Source organism: Amblyraja radiata, chromosome 15 (assembly GCF_010909765.2).
Source record: "Amblyraja radiata isolate CabotCenter1 chromosome 15, sAmbRad1.1.pri, whole genome shotgun sequence".
NCBI lineage: Eukaryota > Metazoa > Chordata > Chondrichthyes > Rajiformes > Rajidae > Amblyraja > Amblyraja radiata.
The window spans coordinates 27,361,895-27,379,785 of NC_045970.1; the positions used below are offsets into that span (position 1 = coordinate 27,361,895).

At 39.1% G+C, this 17,891-nt stretch overlaps 1 protein-coding gene across 1 annotated transcript in view; it reads left to right on the forward strand.

Moving 5' to 3' along the window:
* Positions 1 to 17,891, forward strand: part of nhlrc2 (NHL repeat containing 2) — an 80,956-nt gene that overhangs the window by 26,481 nt on the left and 36,584 nt on the right. The window contains exon 5 of the mRNA XM_033033915.1: positions 3,190 to 3,319. Coding sequence (XP_032889806.1) covers positions 3,190 to 3,319 — 130 coding nt within the window. The remainder of the gene's footprint in view (positions 1 to 3,189; positions 3,320 to 17,891) is intronic.

The window sequence follows — 17,891 nt, forward strand, 5'->3', positions numbered from 1 at the left end:
TTCACATCAAAACTACATGTAGAAGTGTTAGGAGAGTTGACAAAAAGCTTTATCTGAGAGGTAGGTATCAGCCCATTCTTAAAGGAAGTGAGATGGGAAGTTTATGGAGAGAACAATGGGGCTTGTATCCTTAAGGTGAACTTGTAGCTAGAAATGACGGAGGAACTGGAGTAGTGTAGCTATTCCTGCAGTGCGAGCTCAACTTAAGATAATGGTATTTGTCCAGTAATGCATAATGATACTATTTGTACCCTTTCTGAGTTAATACATCTCAACTAGGGTGGTTAAAGAGTATATGAGTTAATCCCAAATGGAAAAAAATTGAAGCACCACCAGAATCAGAAACAGCTTCTTCCTCTCTGTTATCAGGCTTCGGAATGGCCCTTCCATAAGCTAGTGTTCTGGTCAATTCACCTCTACCCCATTGTGGACGGTGGACTTTGTCACTGGAACTGGTGTAGTACAATGCTGAGAACTATATTTTGCACTACGTATCTCCCCCTTTGCTCTACCTATTGAACTTGAACTTGGTTTGATTGTATTTATGCATTGTATTATTGATTGGATAGTATGCAAAATGAAACTTTTCACTGTCCCTCGGTACACGTGATAATAATAAACTAAAACTTAACCTCTGTGATTGATTGTTCTGAAATATGTTTTTGAAGTATTTCATTTTTAGTGGCGCCTCAATTTTTTTTCCCTTTGGGATTAACTCATGTACTCCGATAGCCACCCCAATTGAGATTAATTAACTCAGAAAGGGTAAATATATTTCTAAAAGCCAACCAATTTTGCCTAGTATGTTAACTTCAATATTGTTTTAGAAATATTAATCTGCCAAAGAATTCACAATGCCTGAAATTTGTATTCTTTAATTTACACTCCTTACATGCTATTATGCAGGATTCTGGCATCAGGTAAGTTTTCCTAGTGTCGGTGCCATTTTTGGTTAGGCTAGTTACTGTTAGCATATTTTATTTTATCTAGATATTTCTTGAAGAATTATTTTGTACCCTTGGGGTGGGCTTTTGATATGTAGATGGTCGTGACAAACATCGGATTAGGCTAGCAAAGCCGCAGGGAGTGGTCAGATCGACTGGAGCCAGCAGGAGAGAAATAATGCAGTTTTTACCAGTTCAGATAGTAAAGGGCCTGTCCCACTGCACAAGGTAATTCAAGAGTTCTCCCGAGTTTACCCTGACTTGAACTCGGAGAATTACAGTAATAGCCGCTCGTAGGTACTCGGGACTCTCGTGGACATTTTTCAACATGTTGAAAAAACTTCACGAGATTACCGCGTTTCCCGAGTACCTGACCGTTAGCGTTACGAGCCGCTAAGAAACGTCCCGAGCTCCGACGTACCCGCTACGTACATTCTAGGTACTTACCACGAGTTTGATTTTTTTTTTTAACTCGGGAGAGCACTTGGGTAAACTCGTATATTGGGACAGGCCCTTTAAAACGGAAAGCTACAATTTGTATAAGAATAAAGAGGATGTGGTATGTTCACTTCTTTGTTTTTACAGCAACTTTAATTAAGAATCAATTAAACTGGAAATAACGACTGGAAAATTCGTTTTTGTTATCAACTGCGTAAATTTGGGCACTCGCTCCCTGCCTGTGTAGTAATGACAATGGAAAGGATTGAAATTGCCATTACACCTAGTATGCTGCTTGGGACAGAACTTCTGTCTCTCCTAGCTATAGTTAACTATCTCATTTTTCATATTTCCTTACATTACTGAAAGAGACCATTTGGCCCCATGTCAAAGCTAGGTTCTAATCACATTCCTCACTTATCTCTCTGCAAACCTGTTCACTCTCACATGAGCCATCAAGATCCCTCTGCTTTTCCTGCCACTCATCTATACCAGGGGCCATTTACAATACTCTCTGGTTAACTCATCCCTTCCCACCCAAACCACCCCCTGCCAGGTACCTTCCCTTGCAACTACAGAAGATGCAACTCCTGTCACTATACCTCCTCACTCAACTGTCCAAGGACCCCGACAGTCCTTTCAGGTTAGGCAGAGGTTCACTTGCACTTCCTCCAACCTCATCTACTGTATCCGTTGTTCAAGATGTGGACTCTTATACATCGACGAGACAAAACGCAGGCTGGACGATCATTTCGCGGAACACCTTCGCTCAGCCCGCGTGAACCAACCTGATCTCCCGGTTGCTGGACACTTTAATTCTCTTTCCCATTCCTACAAAGACCTTTCTGTTCTCGGTCTCCTCCATTGCCAGAGTGAGGCTAAATGCAAATTGGAGGAACAGCATCTCAGTGCCAGTGGTATGAATATTGATTTCTCTCACTTCAGGTAGCCCCGGCATTCCCTCCATCTCTCTATCCCTCCCCCACCCAAGTCGCACTAGCTTCCCGTTTTCACCCTGCTAACAGCTTACAATGGCCTGTTTCCTTTATCATCGTTACTTTTTTGCATATCTTTAATTCATTGTTCTTTATCTCTCCACATAACCATCTATTTCTCTTGTTTCCCTTATCCCTAACCAGTCTGAAGAAGGGTCCCGACCCGAAATGTCACCTATTCATTCTATCCAGAGATTCTGCCTGTCCCGCTGAGTTACTGCAGCTTTTTGTGTTTATCTTCAGTTTAAACCAGCATCTGCATTCCTTCTTACATATACAGCAGTCAGTTAATCTACAAACATATCTTTGGGATGTTGGAGGAACTCAGCCCAGGGAATCTCCCCTGAGATTACCTGAGGTGTGGATTGAACTAAGATTATTGGAACTATTCAGCAATAGCACTAATTCTTGCACCCAGTATGTCAAAGACAACGGTCCCTGGCCAGCAGAACTAAACTCTTACTTGACCTGAAATCCAAAAGGAATACAGTGGACAATAGGGGCTGAAATTTATGCATTGTGTTCTGATGCATAAGGGCTTCCATCCTGTGAACAAGTGACGTGTTTATTATCATATGCACACACGGTGTTATTCATGCACTTACTCTCATGCTGATTCACTCATTTATAGTATCCTCAGATTTACGCAACCTGCTGTAACGTTCTGTCAAGTACCTTTTAAAAAAGCAATTGCACAATTATTAAAATGTCCCCTCTAAGTGTGAAATGTAATGGGCAGAGTCAATTGTCTCTAATTTGTACGTAGACTCGCTGAAGATATGGATTTTGACTGACATTATTTCCTGGTTTAGATTGACCTTACAACTGAAAAGGTGAGCACCATAGCAGGAACAGGAGTTCAGGGAACTGACAAGGAAGGCGGCAAAATGGGAGTCAAACAATCGATAAGTTCACCGTGGGATCTAGCTTTTGGCTCTATTGGTGAGATTGTTACTTCTTTACAAGCATTATGTACTGCAATTAATTATGAGTATTATTTGCTTCTTTGTATTTCATGTAATCATTATTGTGTTGAGTAAACAAAGCTATTTCCTGTTTTATTTAATCAGCACAGTGCCCTCCATAATGTTTGGGACAAAGACCCGTTGTTTATTTATTTGCCTCCGTCCTCCACAATTTGAGATTTGTAATAGAAAAAAAACACATGATTTTAATAAAGGCCATTTTTATACATTTTGGTTTCACCATGTATAAATTACAGCAGTATTTATACATAGTTCCCCCATTTCAGGGCACCATAATGTTTGGGACACAGCAATGTCATGTAAATGAAAGTAATCATGTTTAGTATTTTGTTGCATATCCTTTGCATGCAATGACTGCTTGAAGTCAGCGATTCATGGACATCACCAGTTGTTGGGTGTCTTCTCTGGTTTATGCTTTTCCAGGCCTGTATTCCAGCCATCTTTAGCTTATGCTTATTTTGGTGGTTAGTCCCCTTCAGTTTTCTCTTCAGCATATAAAGGGCATGCTCAATTGTGTTCAGATCAGGTGATTGACTTGGCCACTCAAGAATTGACCATTTTTTAGCATTGAAAAACTCCTTTGTTGCTTTAGCAATATGTTTGGGATCATTGTCTTGCTGTAGAATGAACCACGGCCAATGAGTTTTGAGGCATTTGTTTGTACTTGAGCAAATAGGATTTGTCTATACACTTCAGAATTCATTATGCTAGTACCATCAGCAGTTGTATCATCAATGAAGTTAAGTGAGCCAGTACCATTAGCAGCCATACCTGCCCAGGCCATAACACCCCTACCACCATGTTTCATAGATGAGGTGGTATGCTTTGGATCTTGGGTAGTTCCTTCTCCCCTCCATATTTTGCCCATGCCATCACTCTGATATAAGTTAATCTTCATCTCATCTGTCGCAAAAGACATTTTACCAGAACCGTGGTTGCTCTTTGAAGTACTTCTTGACAAACTGTAACTTGACCATCCTATTTTTTTTAGTTAACCAGTGGTTTGCATCTTGCAGTGCAGCCTCTGTATTTATGTTCATGAGGTCTTCTGTGGACAGTGGTCATTGACAAATTCACACCTGACTCATGAAGAGTGTTTCTGATCTGTCGGTCAGGTGTTTGAGGATTTTTTCTTACTATAGAGAGAATTCTTCTGTCATCAGCTGTGGAGGTCTTCCTTGGCCTGCCAGTCCCTTTGCGATTAGTAAGCTCACCAGTGCTCTCTTTCTTCTTAATGATGTTCCAAACAGTTGATTTTGGTAAGCCTAAGGTTTGGCAGATGTCTCTAACAGTTTTGTTCCTGTGTCTCAGTCTCATAATGGTTTCTTTGACTTCATTGGCACAACTTTGGTACTCATGTTGATAAACAGCAATAACAGTTTTCAAAGGTGATAGAAAGACTTGAGGAAAGACTAGATGCTGAGAGCTCTCTTATACCCGCATTAAGGAGGCAATTAAACACACCTGAGCAATTACAAACACCTGTGAAGCCATGTGTCCCAAACATTATGGTGCCCTGAAAAGGGGGAGTGGGCTGTAATTTCTACATGGTGAAACCAAAATGTATAAAAATACCCTTTAATAAAATCTGACTGTGCACGTTAACCACATGTGATTTTTTTTTCTATTACAAATCTCAAATTGTGGAGTACAGAGGCAAATAAATAAATGATGGGTCTTTGTCCCAAACATTATGGACAGCACTATATATTTTAACATTTCACTGAATCACAGCTGTCATAAGTGAATGTTATCAATTCACAGAAACAAACAATTCACTCCTTATCTTTATCCCTTTTTTAATTAATTCATCATCAGCTATAATTCATTGAGGATTCCTTCCCTTAAAATCACATAGAAACATAGAAAATAGGTGCAGGAGGAGGCCATTTGGCCCTTCGAGCCAGCACCGCCATTCATTGTGATCATGGCTGATCATCCCCAATCAATAACCCGTGCCTGCCTTCTCCCCATATCCCTTGATTCCACTTGCCCCTAGAGCTCTATCTAACTCTCTCTTAAATCCATATTAGCATCTTGTTCCTTTGCACGTGAGAAGCAATACAAAGGAAAAACAGCGCCATTCAATTAAAAATATATTGGTATCGTCTGTAGCTATGGGTGGTTCTGACTGGAGGCTCATGAACAGGATCAGTGCTGGGGCCTCTGTTATTTGTAATACATAGTAATGATCTTGCTGAAAATGTATTTGGTCTGATCGGTAAGTTTGCAGATGTAGTGAAAATTGGTGGAGTTGTGGAAAGTAGGGAAGGTTGTCAAAAGAAATAATAGAATATAGACCAGTTGAAAATTTGGACAGAGGAATGGCAGACAAGTGTGAAGTTCAGTATTTTGGGAGGTCAAATGAAAAAGGAAAGTATACAATGAATGTCAGGAGGATGCACAGAAGGACCTTGGGGTGCAGTGTGTACCTCCCTGAAAGTAGCAAGACAAGTGTACAAGGTGGTAAGGGAGGCGTACGGCACGCTTGACTTAATTGCTCGAGCCATTGAGTATAAAAGTTGTCAAGTCATGTTGCATTTGTCTAAAGCTTTCCGGAAGTGGCGGTTCTGCCTTGCAGCTGCGGCTCGCCTGCAGTCCGTTTGTCTTTTTTTTTGTTTTCTTTTTGTCCCGATTTTACAGTTTATTTCGGTTTATTTAGTTGTGTATTTGTGGGGGGGTGGGTGTAACATGTTTTTTGACTCTTCCTTCGGGGGGGATGCGACCTTTCTTGCCGTATCTCCCATCTCCGTGTCCGTCTGCGCTGAGGCCTATTGCGGAGCTGGCGGCCTCCAACTGGGACCGACCTCGAGGCTCCAGAGGCAGAGCCAGGACTTACCAACGCGAGGCTGGCCGACTTCAGGGCTGTGGTTGCGGTGCGACCCGACTTCTGACCCGACTTTGGAGCCTCGGAGGATTGGCCGTGGGCCAGTGGACGACATCGTCGGGAGCTCACAGGTTGGTGACCTGTTTTTCCGGTGCTCCCGCAACTGCAGCTGTACTGGAGGGCGGCAGCTTCGGCAACTTCAACCGCCCCGGGCCGCGGAGTTTGAACCGGCCTGTTTGCGGAGCTCGGATTCAGCCGCGGGACTTGCACACCATCACCCGGCGGGGTCGCAACATCGGAGGCTTGGATTGCCTCGGCGCAGAGGAGAGCGAGGAGGGAAGAGACAATGACTTTGGGACTTTAAACTGTGTTGAGTGTTTGTTTTGTTATTATTCTATGTTATGACTGCAGGCTAAACCATTTTGTTGCACTGAAAAGTGCAATGACAATAAAATTGAATCCAATCCAATGGAAATGACATTTTTTGAGTACTATGAGCATTGCCGGTTACTACACCATAAAAAGGATGTGTAGGATTTGGAAGTAGTGGAGAAGAGGTTCACAAGGATGTTACCTTGATTGGAGTATATTAGATCTAGGGAGAGGTTGGACAAACTAGGGTTGGTTTCTCTTGAGTATCAGAGGCTGAGGGGTTATCTGATGAAATCCAGAAAATTATGAGAGACATAGATAAGGTAGATAATCAGAATATTTTTCCCAGGATAAAAATGTTAACTTTGTTTTAATGCTTTGAATAGATGTGTTTTTTGCAGAGTGGTAGGTGCCTAGAACACGCTGCCAGGAGAGGTGGCAGAAGTAAATACGTCAGCCTTCTCTTAGAGACATTTAGACAAACACATGAACAGGCAGGGAATAAAGAGATACAGTTCATGTGCAGACAGATTGAATTAGTTTAAGTTTGCATCATAGTCAGTGTAGACATTGTTCCATGTTCCCCTGCTGTACGTTACTGTGTTCCATGGAAGTGGAGGTAAATAATTAATTAGTGGAATAATAAACAAGAAAAGCAATCCAAGACTCATGCTAGAAAGAGATTAGTAAGTGTATCTTGTATAATAGCACAGGATATGCATACATGTTCCTATTTATCAGTTATCATTTTCATGTCATCCAGGCTCCTACGCACCTAAAATAAATGGCAAGTTATCATATCTATTTGTAGACATAAAGCAAAACACATGTGGAGGAAGTTCAGAAAGCTTATAAATCCACAAAACATATGCCAGCTCAAACTCATTTTTGTGTATTCGATGAAAGCCATCCTTGCACAAACTATCATTGCTTCTGCAGTGGCTTTGTGGATTACTGAAGTATCTCCAATGCCAATTAATTACTCAAAACATAGCCCAAAATGTGAATAGGTGTGTCTAAGAGTAAGTTGTCCCATAGATTTGTGATAATGTCAGCAAAGCTGTTTAATCTCTTTTTATATCAATTTGTAGGTCATTATTAGAGATAAGTATTTGAGAATTAAAAGCCAATCTGAGAATCTGTACTTTAGCACCGTTAGTGAATAAATGCCACGTCTCCGTGGAAAACACTTTAGTGAATTAGATATTACTTTTCCTTGAAGGAATGAGAGCAATGAGTTAATTCTGGTACTGATTTAATAATTGAAATTACTGCTAGATTTAATTTCCATTCTCTTTTATTTAAAATATCTTTATTGAAAGACATTTGGATAGATGCATGAACAGGAAGGGCTATGGACCAAATACAGACAAATGGGACTAGACCAGAATGACAACTTGGTTGGCATAGGCAAGGTGCGCCGACCGCTGTTTGTATGCTGTACATCTCCACGACTCTACTTCCCTCTTTTGTCTCCTCCAAAATATTTTCCTTGCCTTGTTCTACTCTTTATCGAAAGACTGTTGCTCTCATGTTACAACATTTTGCAGTTCTCTTGAGAGCAGTGGCTGTGAACAGCAATTTCCCCTCTTTAATAGAATCCTAGTCCACAGTGTACAGCATTATCAATCAGGATGGGAGAGAAAGCAGGAAGTGACTCGGGGTGAGGCTCTTCAGCACTGATTTGTTTTGTGGATAGTGGCCCTTGAATTGCTACTGTTAGAATGCATGTTGTTAACTTTCCAGAGATTAGGAATTTGTCTCTACTGAAACCCTGTTACTCTAAAGTTTTAATTGCGTGTGAACAAGAACAAAGACGCCACAGGGTCAGGAAGACTGAATGTTTCCTTCTAGTTTATTATCTGCGGCAGGCTTCTGGTTTTTCGCTTTTGAAGGCATATTTATCTCTATATCTTGCATGCATGAACATCAAGGAATATTTGATTTTTTGTTTGTATCGTTAACGGAAGCATTTGTAAAGTGTTTGGAATGTAGAGTAATAACTAATTTAGATTAAGACAAAGGTTTATGTCAAAAATCTTGTCCAACATAGAACACCATAGCCATAGCAACCTGGAGTAATTCTATTAGCCTAACATTACTTATTCTCTGAATGAGTCTTAATAGAATTTTAAAATCTTTCTTTTAGTATTGTTGTCTTTCTAAATCAGAACACACAGAATCTCAAAATGAGAGCAGTTTAAAAGAGTATTAAATTAATAGGCTTGAAAGTAATAGACTTAAAATTGAGTTTAAAAAAAAAGGCTATGAATGTGGCAAGAACTAGGGAAAAATTGCCGACTATGGAACACAAGAAGTGGGATAGATATTAAATGATTACTTATCCGTTTTTACTGAGGAAAAGATCATGGAAACTAACAAATTGAGGCATAGGAGTTGTAATACCTTAAACCAAATACAAATTACCAATCAATCACTATATGATCCCACCTACTTGGCAATTTAACAGCATGGAAGATCTTAATACATGGGACCTTAGTGAGTGATTAAGCCAGTCCAAGAGTGTAGATTCTAGCTCCGTTCAGTACTAATTTACTTTTTCAAATGAAGGTTATTTTTCTGAAACTCTACTGACAATATTGTTTAAAGCTGGCAATTTAGTAGCTAAGTGGGGCCACGTTAAATGTTAAGGTTTTCTCGGTAGTTCTGAGTGGCACGCCTTTGAGTATATATCAAACCAATACACAGGCCTTCACTTCAACACTTGTAGTTGGCACCAGATTAGGTGGAAGAATCATGCTGGAGTGTACTTCTGTATGTAGGCAGTGAGCGAAAGAAATTCCAAGGTCAATTTTGACTAGCGGAAATTATGTCTAAGGATAAGGGAACTAAAATTCTCTAGGAGGTACAACCCTGGTCACAACGGGACTGGTCAAGAGTGGTTTATTGTCATATGTCCCAAAACAGAGCAATGAAATTCTTCCTTGCAGCAGCACAACAGATATGTAAATATAGTTCTCTGTGAACACCATAATAAACAATGATAAACGCTTGGAATATATATTAAAAAATTAACTAAAATGTGGGGATTGGAAAAGTGGTGAATGGAAAAATATATTTCCTCATGCGTATGTGATCCAGATTAATCATGATGTTAAAAACATGATGGAAGTACCAATTTTTACCCACTTAACTGGGCAGACATTTGGGACTGAAATTAAGCTAGATATTCTGAACTTCTGCTTGTGTAATTGCTAGTCATGGGACACTTAAACATTATTGGATTCCTCACAAATACTTCCTAGTATTTAAACGGGGAAATTGACTACAGAACCTTTGCCAGATTAATTAGGTACAAATCCACTGTCCCATTAATTTCAAATAAGTAGAAATGGCTGTGTACAGAAAAGTAAGTAAAACATACCTTATTTATTATTTGAATAAATTGGGCACATTTCATAGTTTTTAATGATATTTTAGTGCATCACTGGTTATAATCGCCATTCTCCAGTCAAGCTTACAGAGGCTGTGTGTTATGCTGGGAATTGCCATTATGCTGGAACCCAGAAGAAATTTGAAACAGGACAGACCACCAAGCCCTTCTAGCCTGCTTCCATACAATCTGATCATGGCTGATCAAGAATCAAGAGTGTTTAATTGTCATATGCAACCCAAACAGAACTATGAAATTCTACCCCAAAGCTCAGATCTTCTTCTACCAGACCCCCATAGTCCTCAGTCCACCAGTCTTTTATAAATATATCCATCTCTACTTTAAATGTTTCTAATGAAATAGCCTTTGTATCTCTGGGGTAGTGATTTCCAGTGATTCAGGTACCCTCTGCGAGAAAAAATGTGTATGCAATTTGCTTGCCAGTAGAAGATAGTGCCCATAAATTCATTCCAGGCAACCTGCAAACTTGAAGCAGCTCACCAATCTGGCCTGATTATGGTTTTAATTGTGTATCCACTCTGATTATTTCCTTGTGTGCACATTGTGGTTTGTGAAATCATTTAAGCTTAAGTATTTCATATAGATCATTGGTTTATTATTGCTTTGCAGATGCTTGAATGATCAACTCTTCCACACCACCCAAATGTCCCATGTACACTCATCCCACCTGCTTGCGTTTAGCCCATATCCCTCTAAACTTATCCTATCCATGTACCTGTCTAAATGTTTCTTAAATGTTGCGATAGTACCTTCTTCAACTACCTTCTCTGGCAGCTCATTCCATACACCCACCACCATCACCTTAAATCTATGATTGTGTGAATTTTTATTTACTGTAGTAAAATTGCTCGGGCTTCAGTATGGAATGTCATGGCTAATATACTGTACATTGGAAAAGGCCACTGTGTAGACCACCCCCAGAAAAAAGCCGATGCCTTCCTTTCAGAAATTGTTAATCCCTTAGCAATTAACATATCAAATATATTACATAGCCTTCTTTTACAATGTTACCAACAAATTCAACTTAAAATTTGACAAGTACGACAGCCACATCAGAATTGTGTCTTTAGACACAAGAGCTACAAATGCTGGAAACTGGAGTAACCAACAATCTGTTGGAGGAACTTGGCGGGTCAAACAGCATCTCCGAGGAAAAAATGGAAAGTCAATGTTTTGCAGGATCCTTTTATCAGTTTTGAAAGAATAGAGGGGAGCTAGCCAGTATAAAGAGATGAGGTAGGGGAGTAGGGCAAGAACTGGAAAATTATAGGTGGATCCAGGCGAGGAGGTGTTGCTTGACAGATGCGGACAGATGCAGAGGGAAGGGTGGAAATAATGACAGGCTGCAGATGATGGGATCTGATAGATAAGGAAGGTGAAGCAAGGAATCAACACAGGAAGGCAGTGCGGGCAAATAGGAATGGTGGGAGAGGGGGCCCAATGAGAAATGTTGATGTGGATAAATGAAGTGGGTGGGGAAGGGGAAAGAAACTGGGTTGTAGTGGGCTAGAATGGAATTGGGGAAAAAAGGGTTTGTGTGAGAGATCCAAGCTAGATCAGAAGGAGAGAAAAAAACAGATAACAGGTTACCTGAAATTAAAGAATTCAAGATCAGCAAAAAAAAAGACAAAAATTATAAACACATTAATATTTCACATGCTGCCCGTTTATCTCACTCAATTCTGGCCAACATATTTTCCATTCCAATCACACTATCATTCAGTGGTTGTGAGAATTCTGAAAAAACAGGCTATCCTAACCACCACATTGATTGAAGGACGTGTGTGCTTGTTATATATGACCAATGTTGCACTGTCCTATATATTTTGTAACCATTAGTTACTTATCATTGTGGTAAACTACTCGAAGAATTGACTAATAATTCTCTAGATTCTGCCTGGAATATGGCTGCGGGACAGTGAAAAATACCACAGCAGTTACGAACAAAGGCTAGAGAAACTTCCCCCCAACAAGTGAAAAAGATTAACCAGAACATGCATCTGTAGAAGGGTCTCGACCCGAAATGTCACTTATTCCTTTTCTCCAGAGATGCTGTCTAACCAGCTGAGTTTAGCCTTTTGTGTCTGCCTTTGGTTTAAACCAGCATTTGCAGTTCCTCCCAGCACATGTTCAAAATAATGTAAGACTATGATAGAGTAACAAAAGCTAATATTCCTGTGGCAAAAGGCTCGGTAACTAGAGGACATAGATTTAAGCTGATTGGCAAAAGAACCAGAAGCTTTAAGGGAAAAACAGTTTTAAATGTTTATGATCTGGAAAGGAAAACTTGAAAGGGTGGATGTAGATTCAATGATAACTTTCAAAAAGGAATTAGCTAAATACTTGAAAGGGAAAGATCTGCAGAGTTAAGGGAAAAGAGCACTGACTAATTGAATTGCTCTTTCAAAATACAGTAGGGGCACAGTTAGCTGAAAGGCTTATTCTATGTTGTATCGTTCTATGATTGGATATTAATTTCTATCTTGTGATTAAATAGGAAACAATTTATTTAGTTAAGAACCAAAATATAACTGGCTGATTCTTACGCCCAGATCTGCTCATGACTTATTATTCCCAATAAGGCACCTGCAACACATTGGAGGAGTCCTTGTGGAATCCACCACAGCTGCATGAACATATACTGATTTCCCAGGTATTTGGCTGGAAAAGAAGCCTGCCAAACCTGTACCACATTATCCTAAAATAGGCAAAGTGTTGGAGTAACTCAGCAGATCAGGCAGCATCTTGGAGCAAAAGATGCCCCGACCCGAAACGTCAAGTCTGAAGAAGGGTCCCGACGCAAAACATCACCTATCCTTATTCTCCAGAGAATCTGCTTGACCTGCTGAGTTACTCCAGTACTTTGTGACTATCTATGGTATACACCAGCATCTGCAGTTCTTTGTTTTTACACATTAACCTAACATAGGTATAGTGGGCCACTTCAAGAGAATGATTATCAGGCATACACAATAGATATGAAGCAGAACAATTAACTTCTTGCTTGTGACAACTTTACAGGCACATTAGATGCAACAACAACAATGAATATATAATAAATTATCCGTTATTCTTTAAAAAAGATCCTCATAGTGCAAAAAACAAAATATGTAGAGCAACATAGAAGTGCAATATCGGTAGTGGTTCGCTGCTGTGGTAGGGTTGTTATTAGGGTTGTACAGAGTGGTTCAAGAATCTGACAGTTGATGGACAGTAGCTGTTCTTGAACTTAGAGGTAATAGTTCTCAGGCTCCTGATGATCACAGTGAAAAGTGAATGTGGCCAGGTTGGTATGGGTCTTTGATATTAGCAATCAAAATGAATTGGCAAAATTAGTTGTTGCAGGAAAGGTAAATTAAGCTTTTTATTTGATGTCATTGATAATTTCAATTTTTTAATATGTTTTTGATTTTGTAACACTTTAATTTATTTAACATTTTTAACTTTAATTTAACTGGCAATAACCTAGTGTGGGGTCTCATGAGATTGGCCAGCCACACCTTATGCCCCACTGATAAACAGAGAGTCAGGCTCCGAGCATTAGGCTGAGTCTGGACCATGCCGGAAGAGGCAAGCTGACTGATGCTCTTTTAACAATTAGAATTAGTTTATTGTTCACCAAAAAAGCTTCTTGATCTATTTTAAAGAGCTTTAAAAGTTGACTGAACAGCTTCACGGCGAAGGAACATCTGTAAGGAGGCAGTTGAACTGATTAAACAAAACCTCTCTCTCATTCCACACCAGTTATGCCTCTGAGCTAAGCGTTGATCAGTCCTGGCATTGTAGGAATGTATGATAAGAGGAGGAAAGTAGAGGAAAAAACGGTGACTTAGACTCACAAACATTTCCTCTTAATTATACATTTTATACTACCTTCATTTTCAGATGACCTCCATTTTCCCAATTCCTAAATAATTTCACAAAGTCTTACCACTTGTTTATAAAAGGAATACAAGTACGACAGCAGAACATTGTGGAAATCTGAAAATCTCTGCATTAGAAATCAAGCTTATCGGCTATTTTTAAATTATTTAATCAACATTGAAAAATATTTCCAGGGGAAGCTAAGGTTATCCATGATAGGGACACAATAACTAATGCATGTATTCATATGACATGCTTGCTATTTATTTTCTTGAAATAGGGGTTGGTATGAGTTATAGATCTCTATTCTTACACTTTTGGATGCTACTGTTAGGCATTGTTATTGTTTGGTTTCAACCCATTTAAAGATAAACAACTTTAATGGGATGCTTTGTACTTACGACTTTTACTCAACCTGTCAAGAAGTGACAAAGTGCCACTTACACCTGTCTGTATTTTCTTGGATCATTCGATCATATGAGATTGTAGAACCATCTGAAAGAGGTATTTATTTTACAATTTGAAGATTAAATTTAGTATAATCTAATAATCATCATGTTTAGTGAAACTAATAATTTGTCTAAAATTAGCTGTGTATATGTTTGATTGGATAATGAGGTGTTATTTAGCCATGGCCACTTAGTACTGTCTGTGAAGATAACGGGGCAAATCTAGTTTGTTATGCCTTCTCATTTAATTTTTAAGCGGATGTTGTGTTTGACTCTTGATGTGAAACGCACTGATTTCATGGATGAATTGTAAGCACAGAAATAATTTGATAACATTATATTTTGTTTTGTACGTTTCTATTTTTATTAGTTCAAAACTTCAATTGAGTTAATAATATTTTTTCATTAACTGTTATAGATCAGAACAAAACTAGAACTGACTTTACCTTTGATATTTTTACCTGCTGAATAGAAATATTTACTTTACAAAGAGCATCCTAAAATAGTTTGACGAATGTTTGAACAATTAAAATATTCAGGTAGATCTTCCACTATGCAGTTAGCTAGACATTTGCACACCAGCATTTCTTACAAAGGAGGTGTAGCTCAAGTGACAGTGATACATCACTCTCAGACATCAATGCTTTTTATGTTCACTTAGAAAGGGAGAATAATAATGCATCTTCATGGGCCACCTCAGCATCTGATGACCCTGTAATCTCAGCCTTTAAGGCCAATGTCTGAAGATCCTTCTGGAAGGTGAACCTTTGGAAAGCGTCAGGCCTGGTTGTGTACCTAGCCATGTTCTCAAAACCTGCACAGACCAACTAACTGGAGTTTTCACAAACATCTTTGACCTCTCACTACTACCATCTGAGGACACCACCTATTTTAAAAGGACATCCATAATGCCAGTGCCCAAGGAGAGCAATGTGTCATGCTTCAGTGACTACCAACCGGTGGCATTCACGTCCATTGTGATGAAGTGCTGCGAGAGGTTGGTTAAGATACAAAACAACTCCTGCACCAGTTACTTCAATTTGTCTACCACCTCAACAGATTAACAGTGGATGCGACTTTACTGGTTTTCTCCTCAGCTCTGGAACACATTTGTCATGTTGTTGTTCACTGACCACAGCTCTGTGTTCAACACTACAGTTCTTTCCAAACTCACCGTCAAACTCAAGGAACTGGCTCTTTGCTCGTCCCAATACAATTGTATCCTAGACATCCTCAATGGCAACCCACAATCTATATGGATATTGCCAACAATATCCACCAGGTGATCCATTGTGGATCTCCACAGGAGATTTGTCCCATTTAACTTTATTATTTTAACAATCATCAGATTTGGAACTGAATTAAAGAGGTTAAACTTATCCAGGATATTAATGCAGGAGTCTGATATTCCTAAAAGCTAAAATATTGAATTTAGTAGGAATTATTTTGTAAGATGGTATTTTGGAGAATAGTCACTGACAACAGCTACCCATTTAATCTTTTCAATATGTGCTGCATTTAATTCATCTTTGCAATTTTGTACGTTTTGTATTTGAAGTATTCCCTTGTGAGAACCAAATCTCTACTCAAACCATAACCTAATTGTGTCAGTGTGTGATTGTTTTCCTCCTGAAGATAATATTATTTTGCTACTACATGTGTTCTATCAGATAATAGTTTTGGTTGTGTATAGTTCACAACATCATGCAGCAAGTGATTCAGGGAGCACAACAAATTGTGACAGCAGTAAGTACGGTGGTGCAACAGTAGCTCCACTGCCTCACGGCCACAGAGACCTGCTTCATTCCTGATTCATTCATGTTGCCTGTGTGGAGTCTGCACTCTTTTCCCCCACGTCTGTGTGGGTTTCCTCCAGGTGATCCGGTTTCTTCTCGCATCCTAAAGATGTGCTGGTAGGTTAATTCTGTAAATTAACTCTTAGTACTGATAAACTTTAAAGGACTTGGAGGGAAGTTGATAGGCACTAGAAGAAAATAAGTTGCCGGGGTGCAAGGAAGTAGAATGGGGCAGTGGAAATAATGGGATGACTTTGCTGCAAACTGCATGGACCCACTGAACTGAGTGGACTTCTATGTAAGTAAATAAATAGATTTGCCAAGCTTACATTTAGATGTACCATGTTAAATATGCCAATTTCAAGGGATACAGGGAGGTGCTGTGGTAGAGTTATGTCATAACTCTACCACAACCCATGTTCAATCCTGACACTTGGCCCTGGCTGTGTGGACTATGCATGTTCTTCATATGTTTGTATAGACATCTCTAAGGTACCCTATTTTTCTACTTCATCCCAAAGACATGCAGATTCCTAACTGGTCATTCTAATTTGCTCTTATCATTTTGGTGAGTGGTACAATTTGTGGGAGAGTTGATGGGGATGTGAGAGAAAAAAATGGAATTCAGGTAAAATGCATGATTGCTGGTTAAGACAGACGTGGTGGGCTGAAGATCTGTTTCTGTGTTTATAATGGTTCTATTGCAGAATTTATTGAATTTAGGAATGTATACAAATTCTATGTGGGCGTTATGGTCAGGAAAAGTTCAATTCAAAGTTAGTATTCAATGGCACTTTTCAGCACATAAAAGATTATTAAACAAGAAACTCAACAAATTTAATGCAAATGGATTAGCAATATCACGGTATATTTCCCCATAATTAGTAATGGTTTAGTGGTGGCTCATATCTCTGAGACACAAGTCGTGGTTACAAATTCCACTCAGAGACTTGAAGCACAGAATCCGAACTGAAGTGTCAGTGAGGAATTTAAAGTCCTGCAATGGCAGTGATACTGTATTTCAGAAAAGGATAAACAGATTTGCATTTCTTCTCTCTTGTAAAAAGAGAATACATAAATCTTTAACATTATGAAATATTTGTCAAATGCCACAAATATTTAGTTAGGAATGTGGTAAACTAGAATTTATCAATGTAACATACTAATTACAAAATCAAATGGGAAATTCAGAAGAACTATTTTGAAGAACCAAAGTGGTGAGAATGTGGAGCACACTTCCTCACAGAGTAGCTGAGGCAAATAGTAAAGACGCATTTAAGGGTAAAGCACATAGGTATTTGATGGTCCTGGAATAGGATATTACATTGGTTCAGACGTAAGAGAGAAAGCCTAAGTGTAGCATTAGTTAGGCCAAAAGAGCTATTTCTGTGAATTTGCCATCTAAAGCGGCGATATGAGATTGATTTGCACTATTTTTTGAGGAAAAGCAATCTTTTTCCTGGAGAACTTGACAATATTTGCGCTTAACCTAAATGCAAGTCTTTCTTATTGTATAATATTTTCATACAGCTACCTTGTTTATAATTCAACGCTGAAGCAGCATTTCAGTTAATTATGCAAGTGGATGTTCATCTCTTGCTGAAACCTCATCTATGACTTTTTTTTCCCTCTGGACTTGACTATTGCAACACACTCTTTCTTATTCTATTCTCGGTAAACTTTACTCAAAACTCTTCTGCTTATTTTTACTTGGATTACATTTTACTTGTATTTCATTTCTGACCTATATGGTGCTCATTTAAACAATACCTCAATTTTACGTTCTCAATCTTGTATTCATAACT